The sequence below is a fragment of the Gekko japonicus genome, unplaced genomic scaffold (assembly GCF_001447785.1).
Source record: "Gekko japonicus isolate JY-2015 unplaced genomic scaffold, Gekko_japonicus_V1.1 scaffold524, whole genome shotgun sequence".
Taxonomy (NCBI): Eukaryota; Metazoa; Chordata; class Lepidosauria; order Squamata; family Gekkonidae; genus Gekko; species Gekko japonicus.
In genome coordinates this window covers 491,069-513,556 of record NW_015170906.1, presented here as the reverse complement: position 1 = coordinate 513,556, position 22,488 = coordinate 491,069, and the positions used below count along the sequence as shown (strand labels likewise).

At 46.8% G+C, this 22,488-nt stretch overlaps 1 protein-coding gene across 2 annotated transcripts in view; it reads left to right on the top strand.

Annotated features, from left to right (window-relative positions):
- The window catches only part of EYA3 (EYA transcriptional coactivator and phosphatase 3), a 74,569-nt gene that overhangs the window by 37,409 nt on the left and 14,672 nt on the right, over positions 1 to 22,488 (top strand). Inside the window, exons 3-10 of one of the 2 annotated variants that reach the window (XM_015418645.1) lie at positions 1,166 to 1,209; positions 1,473 to 1,552; positions 4,998 to 5,064; positions 5,656 to 5,801; positions 9,605 to 9,742; positions 15,372 to 15,457; positions 21,072 to 21,255; positions 21,357 to 21,496. In XM_015418645.1, the coding sequence (XP_015274131.1) occupies positions 1,166 to 1,209; positions 1,473 to 1,552; positions 4,998 to 5,064; positions 5,656 to 5,801; positions 9,605 to 9,742; positions 15,372 to 15,457; positions 21,072 to 21,255; positions 21,357 to 21,496 (885 nt within the window). The remainder of the gene's footprint in view (positions 1 to 1,165; positions 1,210 to 1,472; positions 1,553 to 4,997; positions 5,065 to 5,655; positions 5,802 to 9,604; positions 9,743 to 15,371; positions 15,458 to 21,071; positions 21,256 to 21,356; positions 21,497 to 22,488) is intronic. The other variant, XM_015418646.1, reaches the window with a different exon arrangement.

Here is a 22,488-nt window from a genome sequence, read left to right as displayed (position 1 = left end):
TGCTTTTCACAGCACTAATATGGGATTCTAATCTGAAGACTGCTTCTCAGACTCTGTTAGACTGCTGACTGACCACAACTGACTGTTGACTGCTGACTGACCACAACTGACTGTTGACTGCTGACTGAACACACTGAATGACTTCCTCCACATAGTTCTTAGCTCCCCCCATTCACTCTCAGTCACCAACCAATCACTTCACTCACTCACCCCCCTCTTTCACCCCCCTGGCTCTTCTGAAATTTACCAAACATTTAAAGAAACACACACTTAAAACTTCATTACATGAGCCTTTCTTAATTCTTAATTTTGGGTCTCTCCAAATGTAATATCCTGTCTTCTTTTGCCCCATACCAGACTTGGCATCTCTGAGGATTAGAACTTAGCCAAAAAGGTCTCTCTCTAGACAGCCATCAGTTACCTCCATGAGTCATGGTCGAGAATGAGCATATCATCCATATAATGGTTTTGTTGTGGTCAGTGTTCCCTCTAAGCTGAGTTAGTGTGAGCTAGCTCACAGTTTTGTAGCCTCTGGCTCACACATTTTTGTCTTAGCTCAGGAAGGATGGCTCCAGAGCAAACTAATATATGCAGTAGCCAAATCGCTCTCTCACAACTTTAATGCCAGTAGCTCACAAAGTAGAATTTTTGCTACCTTTCAGCTATGCTGTTGCAGAATGCAGGGGGTTGGACTAGATGACCTGCAAGGTCCCTTCCAACTCTATGATTCTATGATTCCACAGCTTAGAGGGAGCATTGGGTCAAAACTGTTCATTATGACAGCTAGGGGGAAGATCCAAATTATACCCTGCTAAAATGTCCAGCTCATTAGAATTTTGGCAAATCTGGATTTTCTTGGCATGATATTAAAATTAACGCTGAGGAAGGCTGAATAAAACTCAGTTGTGTTTTCTCGAAGGCCAGTGGCCTGTGTCATCCCATTCCAGCAAGCAAGGTTCGGTGCCTCCTTCCAGCCTAAGGAGTCTCCTCCAATCCGTGGCTGTTCAGAGGCTACCATCTTTTGTGAATTATGCTATTTATTCAGATACAGGCAAATGTAAGTCTGTTTATTCTCAGCAGTTTGTGGAGCCCCTCTTTGTAGGCAGGAGTTGCCTTAATGATACTTAACTAACCTGATATCTTTTGTACACATTTGTCTCTGCAGATGAAAAAGGCCAAGATGCAGGAGTCGGGTGAACAGATGTTAAGGTGCGTAATACATGTGTTGATTTTTTCCCTTCACAGCATGTGTCCCAGGGTTGGAATCACTGTGACTCCCTTCCACCCATGAGAAAGACTTGCTTGGTCTTCCAAGCCCAGTGTTTTAGCTGGAGATGCCAGGGAATGTACAGGGAGCCGCCTTCAGCATGCAACACACATGTTTGCTCCTGAGCCATGGCTCCTCTCCATCAGTGCTTCTGTACTGCACAGGAGGCTAGTAACAGCGCTCATGTCTGTGTTCATCCTTTCAGGCAAGTGAACAGCACAGAGGACAGCGATCAGAAACCCGAGACCTCAAGCCTTGGCGCAAACCTGTCTATGTCCAACGAAAGTAAGTGGCTTCTCTATCTTTTATCGTTTGGTTTGAAACAACAGTGGGGCTTTGTGCAGCCCTAACTGTGTGCCCAAGCCCTCCTTGCAGCCGATATGCAGAGACTATGTAAACTTTCTTTGTATGCCAAAGAGACACATATGATCTATTTGCATTATCCTTTACAGCACGTGCCCCTATAGAACAGCCTTTTAGAACTTTTTTGAGTTTTTAAAATATAATATGGGAGCTGGTGTTGGAGCCATAGTCAGACTACCGATCCACCTTGCTGTGAGTCAGAGTGGCTTCCTAACATCTCAGACAGAGCAGGGCCAGGTACCCAAGTGACCTTTCCCAAGGTCCTTTTTGGTTGGAATCACCAGGGCTTGAATTTGGGACTTTCTGCATACAAAGCATGTGCTCCGTTGCAGAACCATAGCCCCTCCCCAAATAAGGGCGGGGCCATAGGTCCATTCAGAGAGCAATCCTAAACAAGCGTACTCGCAAGTGAGTCCCATTTTATTCAGTGGCGCCTAATCCCAGGAAAATGTTCTTAGGTTTGCAGCCTTTAGTTAAATATGGCCTGCTCTGACTGGTAGAGGTTCTCTAGGGTCTCAGGCCAAGGAAGATCTTTCTGAGATCCTTTAACTGGAGTTGCCAGAGTGAACTGGGCAGTTCCTACACAGGCTGTGCCACTGAACCTCCTCTCTGAAGTACTGGGCCAATGCCTTGTAACTTAAGAGTGCTTTAAAAGCTAAGATTAGTGGCGGGGGAGTGGCCTAGAGGGAGACTGTCCAGAAGTATAGGCTGTTCATGCCCTTGTGGACTGTGGTCAAGATAGCTACACACACACACACACACACAGAGTTAAATATGTATAGTCCTTTTATCCATTGATAAGTGGCATTTTTATAAGAAGACATCATTCATATAGTGCAGTACAGTGTTTAAAGCACTTAGGTCAGTATTATTTCTATAGCATAGATTGTGGGGTGGGAATGGTGGAGAGGAGGCACAGATGAGGCAATTGCAGACTTCCTGGATCATGCTGTTAACTGCTGTACTACAGTACAGCTTGTTTTAGTAGTATGTATCAATGATGCATTCAAGAGGATGTGGATTCTCTTGGAAGTTTTGAGAGGGAATTGTGCCGAACCAGCATGCGGGTTTAGAAGGAGGAGGAAGATTCAGGGATGCTGCATGAAAGTAGAATATTACAAAAGCCAAGTTGGGAGACGAGGCATGGATTGTGGGAGAAGTGAGCAAACTGGAGAATGCAACCCTTAAGATCTCTCTGTCCACGATGCTCTTAAGTTCTCAAGGGCTTGGACAGGCTACTCTCCTGCCCTGTTTTTATTTTTTGGCACATACTCTGCTTCTATCAAGCTTTTTTTGTCTTATTTTTTGTCTTACCTGGGGAGTCTCTTATGTAGAGACCCCCCGCATGTGTGTTGGTGGCCCCACTGTGCTACTTTTCATGACTGACTTGGGGGCTAACCACGTACATAGTGATATCCTGTGCCTGGACTTCTTCTGTAATATAGGAGGTAATCTTTACTGCAAAAGTTCCTGTTACTACTACTATCGCTTCTGGCTTCCTGGGAAGCAATTTATTGCTTTCTGGGAAGCAATTGCTATCATATTTTTTTAAAAAACACCCTAGACAAGAATCTGAGGAAATTCCCCTACCCAACACACAGATTTACTGTGAACCGTACCCATTAGGGGTCATGGGCGGTATACAAATCACATGTAAATAAATAAATAAAATAAAATAAACAAAAAACTAGAGACCAAATTCTTTGGAACTTCCTGTCAGTGAAGCTAAATAGAGAACATCCTTCATGCTCACTTCTTTCTCTGTGGTGACCAGAAACGAACTCGCTCTGTGGTGGGAAGGCACTGGCACTGTCGTTTGACTCATGCACTGGGTGTGAGAACACCTGGCTTAAGGGGAGGGGGGTTTCTTTCGCTCAGAAAACTTTCTAGAAGGGTCCGTGGTTACTGATGAACAACCATCACAACTTGCGCAATATCCAGATGGTACTACTCACCAGGGGTCGTTTCATAGAAAAAGAGCTAGGGGAACTCATTAGCATAACTCATTAGCATATGCCACACAACCTGACATCACCGGAAGTGTGTCATAAGGCCACACTACCTGACATCATCGAAAGTGTGTCATAAGGCCACACACCCCTCCCCCAACGGTCCCGGCCGCCGCCGCCGGCCCAGGCAGGGGTGGGGAGAGGCAGGGAGGAAGCAACTTACCCTCCCTCTTCTCCTGCCTCCTCCTGGCTGAATGAGGGCCGGAAGCGGGGCGGCCGGACGCAGGGGGCGGGGCTTCGTCATGTGCCCCGCCCCGCGTACCTCACCCGGGGGGACTGCGATCCCCCGTGATCCCCCCCGAAATGACCTCTGCTACTCACTGAGTGGTGGTCCTGCTTTCTATCTCTTACGAAAATTTGACTTTTAAGAACAGGAGATTTGAGTTTCAAACTGCAGTGTTTTGTTTTTCGTTCGCAAATCACCACATAAATCTCCACATAAATTTCCCAGATCCCTAAACTATCTTTTTTGCTGCAGCGGCTGGGGAGTTGGTCATTTCTTCTTGTTCTGGCATGAATTGTGGCAGCATTTGCCAGTAATTTTTAGTTATTTTATACTTATGCTCCGCTCTTCTCCCCAGCAGGGACCCAAAATGGCTTCTGTTCTCCTTTTTATTCTCACAACAACCCTGTGGGGTAGGCTAGGCAGAGAGTGGCTGGCCCAAAGTCACCCAGCCAGCTTCCCTGGCAGAATTGATATTCAAACCCCAGATCCTAGTCAGACCTTCTAACCGATGTACCACACGTCCTTTAAAATCGATTTCAACCAAAGGGTAAACATAAAAAGATTTTGGTGTTTTTAGAACAGGGACTATACCACACTGGCTTTAAAATTTATTTCAACTAAAGGGTAAACACAAAAAGATTTTGATGCTTTTAGGGCAAGGACAGAGAACCTACCAGCTTGGATGTTTTCTCCATCTTGTTGAGGAGATTCTTGCCTACTGGAACAATGCTAGTCTGCTTTTGCAAGGAATTTTTCCCCCTTTTGTTTAAAATATCTAACGAAGTATGCAAAAAGAATTCAGAGTTATTCTGCATTGCCCTCCCTTTAATATACATATTATTGTGTCTGTCTTTGATAAGTGCCATCCCAGTCCTTAACTAAAAAATTCTCATTCCTTGAGAACTACCAGATCTTGGAAATATAGTAAACTTTGTGCAGTAAGTCAACTCCCCCCACCCAATATTTTCATAATGTAATTTGGACAGAGAATCTGGTTTTCTTTGTACTCAGAGTAGTGTGTGTTCTGATGCAACAACAGTACACAGCTGACACCGTTGTTTCCTGTTAAATACTTTTTTAGAAGATTTTTTTTTTAAAAAAAAACCAATAACTTGTATACGTTTTTCCCCAGTTATGCCTTGCCCTGATTACATCTCAAGGTCACCGAATGAATATACCTCACAGATGTATTCTGCAAAGTAAGTTGAATAGTTTTAGACAAGGATGTTCATTTTTTGTTTGTGTCTCCCCAAAAAATGTAATGCCATTAAGCTTTCACGATAGGTAGTTTGGTAGGTGAGGGGATTTTCAGATAATTTCCATTTTAAATTGGGGAGGGGGGCAGATTGCCCCTCTTCCTTACCCCTGAGAGAGGCAAGGACCTGTTCTAGTCTCATATAGACGTGAGAGGACCCAAGTGAGGACAGGGACCTATAAGGTTCATAGTAAATGAACACTGCAATGCTAAAAGAAACCAGAAAGGACACATCTGTGGCCCACTCCTTGATAAAACAACACCATCCTTACCCAGCATGTCAGCAAGATTAAAGATAGAGCCAATTGCATGTGGAGAGGCCATTCCACAAGTGAGGTGGCACCACAGAAAAGGCCCTGTCCTGCCTTCTGAGGGTGGGGTGGCTGGGTCCAGACAAGGGACAGGCTGAGGTTTGGGTGGGCTGAGCTCTCCTTTCCCCAGCACTCCTTGGGCTTCCTGATGCTGCACTCTGTTGGTTGCTAATAATCCTTCTTCTTCACAGCAACACCATTTTTCTTTATTTCCCCCCTCCCAGGCCATATGCACATATCCTTTCCGTACCTGTATCAGAAACGATGGCCTCTTACTCTGGCCAGACTCAATACCAAGCGCTGCAGCAGTCGTCGCAGACGTATGCTGTGTATCCTCAGACAACCCAAGCCTACGGACTACCTCCTTTCGGTAAGCCAGAGCTCTTGTGGCCAAAGGCATTGAATGATCGATTTGGGAGTGAAGCACGTTGACTCCCCTTTTTTCTTCCTCTGAGGTGATAAAAAGTAGCAAGCCTCCTAGGTTGCTGTATGGATTCGCCCACGAGCCTTGCACAGGAAGCTGTACTTAGCAGAACGTGAACGCATCATAGGTCAATTCTGCTAACAGCAGCACTTTCCTCTGGCTCAGGGAGCCTTTCTGTTGATGAGAGATGCTTGGAAAGAGTTTCATGGAATAGCATGAAGGTTCAGTGCGTCGGGGGGTAGTTCCACTGTTAGTGGAGCGGATCTGTGGGGTACTTCCCAATGTGCTTCTGAGGCAGATCAGGGGTGAAAGAAATATGTTTGTGGGCAGAGAGAGATTTTCCTTGTTCTAATATCATGTGATCCTGGCATATTACCACTGAGAGCCAGTGTGGTATAGTGGTTAAAAGAGTGGTGGACTCTAATCTGGAGAACCAGGTTTGGTTCCCCATTTCTCCACATGAAGCCAGATGGGTGACCTTGGGCCAGTCACAGTTCTCTCAGAGCTCTCTCAGCCCCAGCTACCTCACAGGGTGTCTGCTGTGGGGAGAGGAAGGGAAGGCAATTGTAAGCCGCTCTGAGACTCTTTCGGGGAGAGAAAAGCGGGGTATAAAAACCAACTCTCCTCTTCCAGTCAGTTTCCAGAAAATGCTTGCAATTTCCAGAGAATTGCTGTTGCATAGATTTGGGTGAGGTGGGAGTGACACGCTCCCAGGCACTAGCTTTTCTTACCAGTGGTAGTATGGGCCCAACAGTTGTGTCTGTATGAGACAATTTTTCTTCTTGGCTCTTCTGTTTGCAGTTTAAGGAAACCACTCTGATTATTCTATTAATGGTCTTTCAGCATTTCTGTGGCTATAATCTTGCCTATAGCACATGGAGAGCAGTTTCTTGTGCAGGATTTGAGTAGTTTCTGCAAAGCTGGGTGGTCCTTGGTTGTTTACTGTAAAAAGAACAAGTTCCTGACCCTCACTTGTTCTTACAGAGAACAGTCTGGACATATACAGATGTTACACACACATGTACATACATGTATACGTATCGAGGAACCAGAGGTAGTAAAGATAGAGTAGAACCACCACTGAAGTTTCCCCTCTCTGTGAATGCATGTGTACACCCATTCTCCTACTTCTCTGGATTGCTGTGAGCCACCTTCCCATCTATACGGGACCAAAGCCTGACAGCTGAGCTCAAAATTTAATGGGGGGAAGCCCCTCACTTAAACTTTTCCCACAAAAATTTGCAAATTATTAACAATAATCTATAGATACAAAAGAAAGTCCCCTCACTGTAAAATCAATGCCCAGGCCAAACTGCTGGACCTAGAGACACCAAATTCAGGGAGAGCACTCCTACCGTGGCGTAGGTGCTTGCTAAGAAGGGATTTTTAGAAATTTGACCCCTAAGTGGGTCAAAAAGGGGAAAATGTGCTTCCCCCATAGGTTATTTAACTTCTCACAATGTGGGTTCTAGAAAACTGGTTCATATGAACTTGCTTAATATCTGATTGCTCGGATGTTGTTTTGAATATGTAGTTATGTCCCAGTTCTAAAATGTAACATAAATGAGAAGGATTTTTGTAAAAAAAAGGGGGGGGGTATGCCCTCCCCCCCAAATTCAATGCCCAGGCCAAACCCTTGCACCAAGAAACCCAAAATAAGGGGAGTGCATTTCTACCATGACGTCAAAAAAAACCCCCCCCAATGAAGAGATTTCTGAGAAACATGATGACCCCTGCTTCTTAAATGACGACTGCTTCTTAAATGGACAGTTCTATGTTGCCTGCTCCAGAGTGAGCTCATCAAGCAGCCTGGTGATCCTAGCACCCGAGGCAGAACCACTTAGGGGTCGAATTTCTAAAAATCCCTTCTTAGCGAGCACCTATGCCACGGTAGGAGTGCTCGCCCCAAATTTGGTGTCTCTAGGTCCACCAATGTGGTCTAGAGAGAGGTTCTTCAGTACAGAAAACCCCCCGATGTATGTCTCACTTCATTTTTTACACTACAGTCTTCTCTGTTAGAATTCCTACAACAAATGTCACATTTCAAATTTTGCATTATCAGTATTATAACTGGATTTATGGAACTTAAATACCGTAGCGAAGCACAGGTATCAGGCTAGTAGTAAATATAATGTTAATTATCATAGTAGCACTTATATTGAATTGTTCGCATTACTCCATGTGTATATTGCCTTGGTATTCCTGTAAGACAGGCCAGCATTATTCTCCTTCTACAATATGGATGGACATGAGGCAGGAAGCACCAGTGGCTAGCCCTAGGTCACCTAGTCAGTTTTGTGGCTGAGGAGAGAGATGAAATTTTGATTCACAGCTCATGTTCTTACACCATTTTGGAAATCTACCAGATGTAAGTAATTTATTGGAGTCAGACAATGGTAGTGTACAGAATTCTTGATCTCCTAATACTCCAAAGCTCTTTATAGCAAAAAACTTTCAAAAATGGTTACAAAACCAGAACATCCTTGAACTTCCATTCGTTGGGTTGGAGTCTGCCTGACAGCTTTGTGGATGGAAGCAGGAGGCAGCTTCCCCCTCTCTTTCACACACTTCTGCCTCCAACTCCCCCTCCACTGTTACTGACTTCCCCCATTCCCCAGTAGCAACATTTGTGTGTGTGTGTGGGGGGGAATTTTGGGCTGCTGAAGGAGCAGAGGGAGGCAAGCAAGACCCTCTCCACTAATGGAAGGCCTGTCAGAGTTATTTTTCAGCAAAATCTAGTTCATTCTCTGCTCTTTCACTCTCTTTTAAAATACTGTTCATAGAAGTGTCAGCACAATAACTTGGAGGGATTGAACAAGTTGGGGTGTTTGTACGAGTTGCTCATGTGCCCTTTTGAATAGTAATTTGGTGGGCTATTGGAAGGGGGGATTTTTATATACCCCCCCCATTTATGCAACGAAATGCCCCCAACATCATTTCCCTTCCCCCAAAGCCAAAAAGTAGCTTCTTCCAGTCCCAGTACCCTGTCAAAGGCAAACATAGGGGTGGCAAACGGCCAAGTGGTGCAATTGGGGGGGGGGAGGTAAAATTTATGGCCAGGGGTCCCCAGCGTGGTGCCTTTGGACACCATGGACCCACTGAAACCTTTCCTGGTACGTGCCAAGTGTTTTAGTGGGCAGGGCCAGCTTCTGATTAGCCACTGGAGAGGTGTTTAGCTGTGCAGATTTTTTTTTTTTTAAATGTCGCTTTGGCAGCAGGATCTCCACATATTGTGGCTGGCTCTGCCTCCTGCAGCAGCCGTTTTGTGTCTGAGCCCTCCATACTGTGTCAGAGTTCAGGACCTCAACTGTTTGAAACTGTTTTAAAAACAAAAAAGGCACCAGCGCAGCAGCTGATTATATCTGGCTATCAGTCAAGGGACTGAGTCCTGGCAACGCTATATATGAAACAGAGCAAGCCAGAAAGTGCACTTTCTTAAGCATCAGCTCAGTATAACAGCATCTGCCCTGCTGGCACTTTGGAAAGGCTTGCAAATTAACCTTTATCACATCCTTTCTCCCTTCTTTTAAATGCTGGCTAGCTGCTTTTTTTTTTTTTTTTAAAATCCTCTTCCACTCTGCTTTTTCCTCTAGGCCTGTACCTCAAAATTAACAATTCTGTTTGTCGAGACAACGGGTGTTGGTGTTTTTCTCTTCTCCCCCCTTGCATCAGCAGGCAATGCAACTTCTGTGGGTGCCAGCGCATGGCTTTTCTTTTTTCTTTTAACTGGTGCCATTTATCTGATTCAGGTGCACTGTGGCCAGGTATGAAACCTGAGAGTGGTTTAATTCAGACTCCATCTCCAAGTCAGCACAGTGTTCTTACCTGCACTACAGGCTTAACCACAAGCCAGTCCAGCCCAGCTCATTATTCTTACCCCGTTCAAGGTAAAGGTCAAGCATGGTTTCTATCTACGTACCTCTCCCCTGTAGCCTGGACCAGACACTACCAGGGAGGCCGGCATGCTTGCCTTATGGGGGAGGGTGTTTCATGCATGCTTCCCTGTGCCTGTGTCAGCTGCGCTTTCCCTCTTCGCCTGGCTCGTAGCTTGCCTGCCTGCCTTTCCAAGAGGTCTGGGGACCGGTTTGTCGACATCATTCTCTTTGGGAGAGGGAGGGTGTGTGTGTGTGTGTGTGTGTGTTGCAGAGTCACATGCATGACACCATTCAGCATGCCTGTGTTTTCCTGGGGCTTAAATGATTTTTTAAAATTGCATCATGGTTAGTGGCGCCAGCTAGCAATAATCGCCATGTCATGCCTGTGAATCTGCCCTTCCCGCCTCTGAGGTGATGCGAACGCACCTCTTTTGTAATAGCATCCAGATTAACGGACAGCAGGGCCGTGGAAGGGCAGTGCCCCATGGTTGTGATTTATGGGTGAAAATGGGGCTTCTGAGGGAACTGTGGGGTGGGGGAAGCAGCGGAGACTTGTCCTTGCACAAATGTAAAATTCTTGAGGAATTAGCTACAAAATGACTCAGCAGTGCTTATTAATGATTCCGACAAAAAAGGGGGGGCCTGCGTCGATCTCTGACTCAGCTCCTAGTCTGTTCGTAATTGCTCAGAGTGTTGGAGCAGGCCTTGGAGATTCAACTAGTTTTTGAGCAAGGGAAACCTTTACCTTTTTATGTTTAGTGATATATATTTAACATACTCCTGCTATTGGAGGTTTGTTTGGCTGACTTATTTACAAAATTTATAGTCCGCTTTTCTGCCCTTATCAGGGCCACCAAGGTTACATACAGGAAGGTCAGTGAGATCTCTTTGTTTCCTTTCAAGCAGAGAGACAGGAGAGGCAGGGATATCGGCCTTAAAACACAGCACAAAAGTACCAGTTCAATAGTGGTTAAGAAAACTAAAAACATAAGAGAAGGCACGTTGGATCAGGCCAATGGCCCATCCAGTCCAACACTCTGTGTCACACAGTGGTCAAAACCCAGGTGCCATCAGGAGGGCCACCAGCAGAGCCAGATCTCCAGAAGCCCTCCCACTGTTGCCCCCCAAGCACCAAGAATACAGAGCATCACTGCCCCAGACATAGTATGCCAAGTATACCTTGTGGCTAATAGCCACTGATGGACCTCGGCTCCATGTTTATCCAATCCCCTCTTGAATCTGTCTATGCTTGTACTCTTTGGATGAAGAAGTACTTCCTTTTACTTGCTCTAAGCCTAGTGCTCATTAATTTCATTGAGTGCCCATGAGTTCTTGTATTGTGAGAAAGGGAGAAAAGTACTTTGTTCTCTGCCTTCTCTGCCGCATGCATAATTTTGTAAGGATCTGGGAGACCCAGGTTCAGATCCTTACTCTGACATGAAAGCTTGTTGGGTGACCTTGGGCCAGTCACACCCACTCAGCCTAACCTACCTCCCAAGTTGGTTGTAAGTAGAATATGAAGTAGAGAAGGTGGGAGTGTTGTGAGCTGCTTTGGGTCCCCATTGGAGAGAAAAGTGGGAGATAGGTGAAAGAATAAAGAACAATGGTCTTGAAAGCCATCTTCAGACCCTGGTTTCTTTTCTTTGTTTGCAACCAATCTTTGACTTTGGTTAAGATGCTCAGATTAACATTTAGCCATGGTTTTATTTATTTTGCATTTACTTAATTTATACTCCACTTTCCCCCCCAAGGGGCTGTGGTGGCTCAAGTGGTTAAGTGTCAGCTATGCTGCCATGGCAGCGGGAGGGGTCAGATGACCTGTGTACAAAGTACTGCGGCATTCCTTCTGTGCTTCTTCTCTGCTGTAACGCTTGCTTATCTACAGCCAGGCAGGTGGTGTGGTGTCTAGGAGTGAGGGAACCGTGGGAGCGCTGTCGGTTCCCAGCTTTGGCTCAAACGGCCTGGGGCTCCTTCTCCCACGCGCGGGAATGTGGCTAATTGACCCAAGGAAGGGATACCCTATATCCCATTATGCTTGTAGGGGTGACGCCATTCTTAACAGTGCCTTTGTTAATGCATCTATAGCTCTTCAATAAAGTATAACCTTTCTGATAAGCATGTACTCAGTTGTTGGCTGTGGAACCTGACATTAAGACACTGAACTGCAGACCTGAAGGTCAGTAGTTCGGCAGTTTGAGACCCGAGTGCCGTGTGACAGAGTGAGCTCCTGTCTCTGGTCCCAGCTCCTGCCAACCTAGCAGTTCGAAAGCAAGAAATTGCAAGTAGATAAATAGGTACCACTTTGGTGGGAAGGTAACAGCGTTCTGTGCACCTTGGCATTTAGTCATGCCGGCCACATGACCACGGGAATATCTTTGGACAGTGCTGGCTCTTCGGCTTGGAAATGGAGATGAGCCCTAGAGTCGGATTCGACTGGCTTTCGAGCAAGGGAAACCTTTACCTTTACCTTTCCCCCCAAAGGGGACCCAAAGTGGCTTACAGTATTCTCTCAACCACCTCCTTCCCTGACACACATTCTTAAGAACTGGGGGAGCGCTAAGAGTTTCATGCCCTGATCAATAGCCAGACATCAGGTACCTAAGCAAAATTACATAGTTTCTCTCCCACTCCTGTTGAAACAATATTTTGTTTTGTGAAGGATGGGATAATAGCCTCCATTTCCATCACTGATAATATCCAATATTAATCCAGCCCCAGCGTGAATCCTCAGATTTCATAGGTTTATCACTGGGGTTTTTTTCCTCCTTTGGTTCCTCGTCTGTGGGAAGAGCTTGCTGCTCTTAATTTTCTAGTTCCTCCTAACAGCTTCCTCTAAACAAGAAGCAGCTTAATTTCACAAAGCTACCATTGGTACCAAACATTGGGTAGGATCCCACCAGTTTTTTCACTAAGTCCCATCCAGTTTTCCACCTTACTACAGCATGCACATTCACATCCATTCCATGCAGGCCTCAGGATCCCCAGCATAGCTTTATTGAGTGGTTAAAGGGGTATGTGTGATGCCATGGGACTCCCCCTCACAGAGGACCCCCATGGAATCATAGAGTTCGAAGGAACCTCCAGGGTCATCTAGTCCAACCATGTTGGATCCCTGTACACATGAGCCTAGCAATGAAAAATGGGGTCTGAATCAAACTGATATCAAGATGACAATGAGTCATGCTGAGGGTGTGCAAGGAATGTGAAGCAACTCCTCCATTAATCATTTGAAAGCCATATCTGGTAGGAGTCAACTGAAGGGCCTTTCCCCCCAAGGATCTAAGGGGTACCCTCCCTCATAATCTGGCCTTAATTTTGTTGTTAGCCATTCAGTCATGTCCGACTCTTGGCGATTCTATGGCCCAGCTCTCTCCATGTTTTCCAATCTTGTATTTATTTATTATTATTTATTATTTTAATTTATACCCCGCCCTCCCCGTTCTTTGAGTCGTTCCATGCTCAGGCTGGTGTCGATTTTTATGGTGTCTAGCCACCGTGTTCTTTGGCGCCCCCGTTTCTGGAATAAGTCAGTCGCAGTTTTATGATTTTTCCTTCCAATGACATGTCTGGTTTTATGTGCTCCAATACTTGCTTGTTTGTCACCTTTGCTGTCCAAGGAATGCGCAGGAATGATGGTAGCCTTAATAATAACCCATATAATCAAGACAATGAGCAACAGGCAAGCCGCAGCCATTTTCTCCTTATGTTAAGTGCTGGACAGGAAGATTTCTCTCCCTGCTCCATCATGTAAAAACGCTCAGCCATCAATACTTGCCTATCTAAACTCTCAGTCTCCCTAAAGGAACACTTCTCCTTGATAGTTTTACATGTAATGCAAAAGAAGGAAAACTCCCCTCCACAATGCACGCACACACAATATCCTTTTCAAGTTAGCTCATCTCCAGAGAGATGGACTTTTCAACACTCCCACATCCCAGTGCCAACACCTTTTCCCCTCCTCAATCTTAGCAAAAATGTATAAAAAGTTATCCCTCTGTCCATCCAATCTGTAGTAGGTTTTGGATCCCAGCCTGTTACCCCCAACTGTATGGTTGGCTTCTCTAGTTTTCCACTCCCTTCCGCTGAGCTTCTCCAGTCTGGTCAGTTTCCCTCTCCAGAGCTGCCCAGCCCTCTTCAGGAGGCAGGCTTGTATGTCTTTGATTCTCCCCTTTTATTTCCTCCCTTAGCAGCAAGTAGTTTGTTAGGGAAGTTTGTACTTCACATGTTTCTTTATTTTATTTCTGTAGCCCCTCTGTTTTTATTTACCTGCTATAACTTAGCTCTATTTCTGTTAATTCAATAAATAACTTTTTTTGTATTTAAGAAATGTATTCCCCTTGAATTGCTTTGAGTATCAGTCTGTATCTTGACCCCCATATACACGGGTTACAGTGTTGGTAATTAGTACCCCACAACACGTGTTTTCTCTTTGCTAGCATAAGGGAGCTTTTTGCTAGCTACAGGGGCTATGTGAGTATTGGGGATTTGTGTAATGGGAGTGGCATGTCTGTCTTTTTCACCAGCAGAAAAGCTGGTTGGATCCCATCCACTGAGTAGAACTTGAAGGAACGTGACCCTGGCAGAGAAGAACCACATCTGCCGGGGAAGTGTTTTCCATCTATGTTGCATGTTGTTGTGCCTGGATTGATTGATTTTTAAATGGGTTATTGGTGGTCTACAGACTTTGCATGCCCTGTAGCAGCATGAGTAGCATTACAGATGAAAATTGGCAGCCCTTTCTGTGACTGGCTTCTGTCACTTTTGGGCACAGGTGAGGGAGGTTTTGTTTTGGTCGTTCAGAGGACGCATTAAGAATGGTAAACACTGAGGCATTGCCACTGTAATAAATCCCTCTTTGAAAGTGTTTCACTTACTGGAGAGACAAGTTGCCCACTGCAAAAACTGAGGCACAGTAGCTGGCAGACTTCCTGGAAGGATTTCACAGAATGATAAAACTAATTTCCTAGAATTATGTGGGTTTTTAACATCCTATTGGAAGTGGACCACCCATCTGCAGGGATTAAATTGTTTCCTTAGACCCCATTAAGAGCTGCTGTATGCCCCCCCCCCCCAGCAGATGCCTCTTGTTGTTTTGATAGTGGTCCAAATGTTTAATATTTAAATTCTGAACTGGGACGGTTGCAAAGAGTGCCTAGTTTGTTTTTATGTTCACAAGTTGTAAATGTTGCTAGAACACAGCTTAAGATGCAGGTGGGTATACATGGTGGGTATGGAGGAACTAAACCTTGTTTCCCCCAACTTTTAAAAATATTTAAAATCTAGCAGAAAAATGCATTAAAATTCACAGCAAAAAGATTAAGACGGGTAGCCATGTTTGTCTGTAGCAGTAGAAAAGAGCAAGAGTCCAGGAGCACCTTAAAGATTAACAAAATTTGTGTCAGGGTATGAGCTTTCATGAGTCACTGCTCACTTCTTCAGCAAAAAGTTTAGTGTGGGGAATAGAATAGGTCAGGATCCTGTTACTCTCATGGAAAGCTCTTCTCTTTCAATGAAGGAAAACGTTAGAGCCAAGGCTGCTGGTTGGTTCTCTTTTGCCTCCCCTTTTATGTTTGAACCCCACTTGCGCTTTTCCCCGGGCGCATTAACACCCGGTCATCCTTTTGATTTTTTGTTTTTACAGCTTCAAGTACCAATGCCAACTCCGTTTCCACGTCCTCAGCAGCTGTCAATATTTCATCATCTGCAGTAGCCAGCATCTCTCAACAGGTACATCTTCCTTCTGTAGAAATAAACCTGCACAAAACATACTTTCTTCCATAGCATGCTAGGTACCAGGCGTAGCCTTTTTTTAAAGAACTGGAGAAGAAACTCTTATGATTTTTTAAAAAACTATCTCTGAAAAAAACAATCTTTTACTTTTTCGGTGTTGCGTCATTGCTGAATTTTTGTGCAACGTGTGTATTTCAGCTCTCGAGTAGAAACCGAGCTTGAATGTCCACTGCTTGGCTGCTGAGAGGGGCTGTACTAAAATTCCAGGGTTCCAGTCACCCTGGGGATCCAGGGACCTGAGCAAGGTGCTGTTGGCGGAGAGCTGCAGCATGCCTGTTCTAATCAGTAATCTTTAGTAGGTTCTTCTGAATGGGACTGGGGAGGAATGCTGCTGCAAATCTTTGTCTTGGAGCCCATGGTGGCTTTTGTCCATCCTGGCTCACCATACTGGGGAGAATAGTCTTGTAGCAGAAAAGTCTAGAGCTCCAAAGTGGGAGATCTTACACAATGTGCCTCCTGCCCTGCCCACTCGTTTACTTTCTAATCGTGGTGGTGAATCACTTCAATTTGCTATACCTTTCATTTTCCCACCTGTACATTTTAGGAAACTTTGGTTGGTGTAAATGGCAAACTGGTCCTGGTTACATTTTAGAGAAGAATCACAGAAAGTCTGTAGCTTCCTTCTCCACCCGAGAAGAAATACAGCAAGAGACCCTTCTCAGAGCATCCCTTTCCATTCAGTTATAAATAGGGCCGTGTGCTAAAATAATAATAAATTCGGTTCCCAGAGAGATTTAGAAGCCTATAGAAATTATGCAAATCTACATGATTTCCGTTGTTTTGCATAATTTGTTCTACTTGTCTTGGGCAGAGTCAAGAACCTATACATGGTATTGAAACCACATTCCATCTGGCTCCCAGAAGTCTATTTCCACCCACTCTCTAGTTCTGAGATTTCAGTAGGCCACTTATTTTTGGAAATATCTTCTGAGCCATATGGGTTAGAAACTGGGATATTTAAGCAAACTCAAAGATTCTCAGGGGCACCTTTCCCCCCTGCTTCCATGGAACTGTAGTATACACAACCCCCTGTTTATACAGAATCCTTATAAGCAGAAAGTAACGTATATGGAAGTGCTCAGATAGGATTAAGAAAAGTAACATATTTTTAAAAGAAGGAATTTGAATATGGAAGTTGCTAAATAACAAGCAAACACCATGTTTTCCTTCCTCTTCCAGTTGGTCCCAAATTAATTCTTCCCCAAGTTCCCTGCAGAACAAACTGTCATTAAGTGTGTTTGTAAATGAGAGATGGGAAGGGGGGCATTTTGAAAATCACCCTCTTACATCTACTTGGTGGGTTTTGCATCGATACCAGGGTGTAGAGCTCTGTAGCTTTGCTGTACAGGTTTGTTGTCTATGCAACCAGTGTTCCCTCTAAGCTGAGTTAGTGTGAGCTAGCTCACAGGTTTTTAGCCTCCAGCTCACACATTTTCGTCTTAGCTCTGGAAGGATGACTTACTGTGGTAGCAATGTCTGGCCACCAAATTCCAGTGCTCGTGGGGAGGGGAAGGTATGGCGGTGGGTCCAGGCGGAACATCAAGGGAAGGACACGGAGAAATAGATCTGCTCGGAGTCCTTCCAGCCTGCGACTCATCCCAAAGGTAGTCGGCAGTGAGGCCAAGATTAATAACCCCCCTCTGACATTGGTGCTGTGCAACACCAGGTCCATTAACATCAAGACTACAGTCCTTCAGGACTTTATACTGGAACAACGGGTCGACCTGGTGTGCTTGACTGAGACCTGGGTGCGGGATGGGGAGACTGTGGCTCTTTCTCAGCTTGCCCCACTATGGTTCTCGGTCCTTCACCAATCACAGACTCGGGGACGGGGGGGGGGAGTGGCTATTTTCATTCGGGAGGTTTACTCCTTTAGGGCACTCCGTGCCGTGGAGATCTCGGGCTTGGAGTGTGTTGGCCTGAGGCTGGAGGCTGCGGAGAGTTTGGCGATCTGGCTGGAGGCCGTATCAGGTTGGGCGTTGGAGCACCCTAGGCTGTTAGTCATGGGTGATTTCAACATCCATGCTGAGGACGCAACCTCTAGTCGGGCTACGGACCTAGTGTAATCTATGGCGGCACTGGGACTCTCCCAACTTGCAACGGCCCCCACGTACCAGGCTGGTCACACACTCGATTTGATCTTCGCGGCTGGGTTGACAGTGGACCGGATTACTGCTGATGTGGTACCATGGTCAGACCACCATGCCCTGAAGGCCCATCTGAATGTTCCACCCCAACCCTGTTTAGGCAGTAAGCAGATTTTGGCTCGCTCGAGAAGCCAAATGGACCCAATGCAGTTTCAGATGGCTCTTCAGGATCCGAGGCCCCCTGGCAGATCGTTGGATGAGCTTGTGGAGGTCTGGCATGTCCGACTCTCTGCAGCCATCGACGATATTGCTCCCAAACGCCCTCTCCATACTCGCTCTAGGCTGGCACCCTGGTACACCCAGGAGCTCCGGCTGATGAAGCGAGAGTTGAGACGGCTAGAGAGATGGTGGCGTCGCGCTTGTGATGAGGCATCAAGAGCATCTTTTAGGACGTTTATGAAGGCCTATGAGATGGCGGTCAAGGCCGCAAAGAGAGAATTCTATGCAGCCAGGATCGCGTCTGCTAGCTCTCGGCCAGCCCAATTATTTAGAACAATTCGGTCTTTAACGATTCTGCCACAGGGCAGACAAAATGCTAGGGAATTGGATATTGGCTGTGAGGCATTTGCGAGCTATTTTGCAGATAAAGTCTCGGCGCTCCGCCACAACCTCCCCGCTACAGTTGATACAATGAGTGAACTTGAGGCCCCTTGCACGACTTTGATGCTGGGTTTAGAGTGCTTCAGCCCACTCAGTCTGGAGGAAGCTGACAGATTGCTTGCTTCTGTGCACCCAACCATATGCAGCTTTGATCCGTGCCCTTCCTGGCTTATTAGAGCTGGCGACGAGGGGTTGCGAGGTGCCCTACGGGAAATTATCAACAAGTCCTTCTCTGAGGGGTGATTCCTGGGGGCACTCAAGGAGGCGATGGTCTGCCCTCTCCTAAAAAGATCTTTGGACCCGGCCGAATTGGCTAATTATCGACCGGTGTCCAATTTGCCCTATTTGGGCAAACGTTTCGAGAGAGTGGTGGCGTTACAGTTGCAGGGCTTTCTGGATGACGCTTCTATCCTAGATCCTCTCCAGTCCGGCTTCCGTCTGGGGCATGAGACTGAGACGGTACTGGTCGCTCTGACTGACAACCTCCGTAGGCAATTGGATCGGGGCGGTGTGACGGCACTATTGTTATTAGATCTGTTGGCCGCATTTGATGTGGTTGACCACCAGTTTCTGACCCACCACCTCACCGACGCGGGGATTCAGGGACTTGCCCTTCAATAGCTTGCCTCTTTCCTACAAGGTTGGGGACAAAGGGTGGTGATAGGGGAACAGCAGTCCCAGAGACACCCCCTTGAATGCGGGGTGCCCCAAGGGGCTGTATTGTCCCCGATGTTGTTTAACATCTACATGCTCCCCCTTGCCCAGCTTGCCCGGAGGTTTGGGCTTGGGTGTCATCAATATGCGGATGACACCCAGCTCTATCTGATGCTGGGCGGCCGGTCAGACTCCAGCCCAGAAGATCTGCACCGGGTGTTGCAAGCCGTGGCTGGTTGGCTCCGACTGAGTCGGCTGAGGCTAAACCCGGCAAAGACGGAGGTCCTGGGTTTGAGTTGATGTGGTTTGGGGTTGGGGCTCCCGCTCCTGACCTTCGAGGGGGCACCTTTGGTGCCAGCGTCGGAGGTTAGGAGTTTGGGGGTGCTCCTGGACTCCACATTATCCATGGAGGCCCAGGTAGCAGCCACTGCCAAAGCGGCCTTTTACCATCTTCGGCTGACTCGGCAGTTGGTTCCTTTTCTCTACCATGATGACCTAGCCACAGTGATCCATGCGACGGTCACCTCGAGGCTAGACCATTGTAATGCTCTCTACATGGGGCTGCCTTTGTTGCAAATCCGGAAGCTGCAGCTGACGCAGAATGCTGCAGCCAGGCTGTTGATGGGCCTTCCTATGGGGGCACACATCCAGCCTGTGCTGAAAGCGCTGCACTGGCTGCCTATAGCATACCGGATTCGCTTCAAAGTGCTGGTTCTTACCTTTAAAGCCCTAGATGGCCAGGGTCCGACATACCTACGGGACCGCCTTTCCCCATATGTTCCCCAACGAGCACTACATGTCCGGGACTAAACATCTCCTGGTGGTTCCAGGTCCCAAGGAGGCCAGATTAGCGGCGACTAGGGCTAGGGCTTTTTCGGTGGCGGCTCCTATCTGGTGGAATGAGCTCCCAGAGGAGATCCGGGCCCTGCGGGACCTTGCACAGTTCCGCAGGGCCTGTAAGTCGGAGCTCTTCCGCCAGGCATTTGAGTAGGAGCCGCCACAACTGTTACCATCTGTCTACGACTATTACTATCTGTCCTAGCCCTTTATTACCAACTCGCCGTGAGCGCTAAAATGGTGGTACTGCGTGGAGCTGTGGCCACTAAGGATACTACCCTGATGACGTCATCTGTTCTCTTGTTAGATATTATGGCGAGCACTTAAGTTGTATTGAATGTTTTTAAATGCAATTTTAATGTTTTATGTATTGGGCATTGGCCCCATCTGTACGCCGCCCTGAGCCCGTTTGCGGGGAGGGTGGGTTATAAATTCAAATAAATAAATAAATAAATAATTTATGCAGTAGCCAAATCGCTCACTTACAACTTTAATGCCAGTAGCGCACAAAGTAGAATTTTCGCTCACAAGACTCCACAGCTTAGAGGGAGCATTGTGCTGCCTGATATCGTATGTCAAGCCGAAGGTTTAACCCTTCCACATCCTGACCCAGTGGCTTCTCAGATGTGTGTTTTCCCACTTGCCTCAGCAAAGCATGCAGAAGCACAGACTGTGCAGAGTCACCTCTCCCATTGAAGTAACCAGGGTAGCGTGGTCCTGCAGGAGCTGTCTGTCGCAGCACTGCAAGCTCTGATATTTGGAGCTTAGAAGGCAGAGCTCATTTGCAAGCATCGATCCAATTTGGCGTAAAGCTGTAATAATTGCTTTAGGTTTGTCTAGCCTAGGGGTCCCCAACCTGTTTGAGCTGGTGAGCACCTCTGGACCTCTGACACAGCATGGTGGGTGCAGCCACAAAATGGCTGCTGCAGGAGGTGGAGTCTGCCACAAAATGGCTACCACAGCTTACCTTCAGTAACACAGTGCAGAGCCTCATGCTGTGCAGGCAGCTGCTGCCAAAGCAACATTTCTTAAATCTGCAGAGCCAATTCAGTCTCCAGTGTTCAGTCAGAAGCCTTGCTGAGCAGAAGCCCCACCCAGCCCAGCCCACTTTCTAAAAACCACTTGCCGGGCACCAGGAAAGGTGTTGGTGGGCGCTGTGGCTCCCATGGGCACCACGTTGGGGACGCCTGGCCTAGCCTACAGTAAGCGTTGCAGTGCCGTCCGTGATCCAGAGCTGGGATTTAGTTTCAGTGTTCTGGGGAGCTGGGGATTAGTTTTCATTCCTTGCCCTCTTTGACTCTCCCTTTTGATAGGAGTATCCTACATACACCATCCTCGGCCAAAGTCAATACCAGCCATATTTCTCAAGTTCTAGCTTTGGAGTGATAGCACCAGCAGACAGCAGCACGGAGAGTTCCACCTTAGCAACAACCACGTATCCTTCTGAAAAACCAAATGCCATGGTGCCTACTCAGACAGCACAGAGACACTCCGCCGGTAAGGAGGGCCGTGGGAGAAAAGGGCCCATTTCCAGGTGCTCCTGTTTGCTTAAAAGATAAACTCCTACAATGTGAGTCGCATCTTGTTTTCCCTTCTAGGAGACCTGACAACAAGTCCATCATTGCTGCGAGCAACCGCTAGTAAAGATCTAGATGAGCAGTCTAGGAAAAACGTGACAGGGAAAAACAGAGGCAAGAGGAAAGCAGACTCTTCTTTGCCACAGGACAACGAACTGGAAGTTGGTGTCCCCAACCCCAACCCCACCCCGTTCCTTCTCTGTATACAAACTGTGATCTCTTTTCCTTTCGGGCAGAGGATGAGATACTTGAATGATTGGATAGAGAGGGTCGGCGTGTGTGTGTGTGTGTGTGTGTGTGAAACTTTGTAAACAAAAAATGGAGCATTCAAAGGACTTGAAGCCATCTGTAGGGAGGAGAGAAACCTCCAAGGGAAAAAAGATCTGTTGATCCTGCAAAGGTGGAAAGCCAGGCTTCTGGTAGTTATACTAAGCGCAGCCAGTCCAGCAGCTTTTATTTACTTTATTTATACCTTGCCTTTCTCCCCAATGAGGACCCAAAGCAGCTTACATCATTCTCCTCACCTCCATTTTATCCTCACCACAACCCCATGAGGTAGGTTAGGCTGAGAGTGAGTGACTGGCCCGAGGTAGCCCTGCAAGCTTCCATGGCAGAGTGAGGATTCGGACCGGGGTCTCCCAGGTCCTTTAACTACTACAGCTTCCTACTGTCTGCCAGTCACAGGGCCCCAGTGTTGCACCTCCCTTTGTTCCTTTCTACCCCTGAGAAAGCTGTGTGGCCTAGGCATGGCAGCTCATTAGGCTAAGACCCCAATTTCAAGTCCCTGGCTTCTGAGAACGAAAACCGTTAACATTTTGATAATTTCACACCCATGGGATCTAGTGCGCACGCGCTGGATCAATCGGTGCTGTAGCAATTTCTCCAGGGGAGCTGATCTCTGTCGGCTGGGGATCAGTGGTAAAAGCGGGAGATCCCCAGGCCCCACCTGGAGGCTGGCAACCCTAATGGCAGCTCATTAGGCTAAGACCCCAACGCCTTCTCATTTCAAGTCCCTGGCTTCTGAAAACGAAAACCATTAACATTTTGATAATATAGATCTTCGACGTGGTCTCTGTGCTTCACACCCATGGGATCTAGTGCGCACACGCTGGATCGATCGGTGCTGTAGCAAGCTCTTTTAACGGATTTTTGC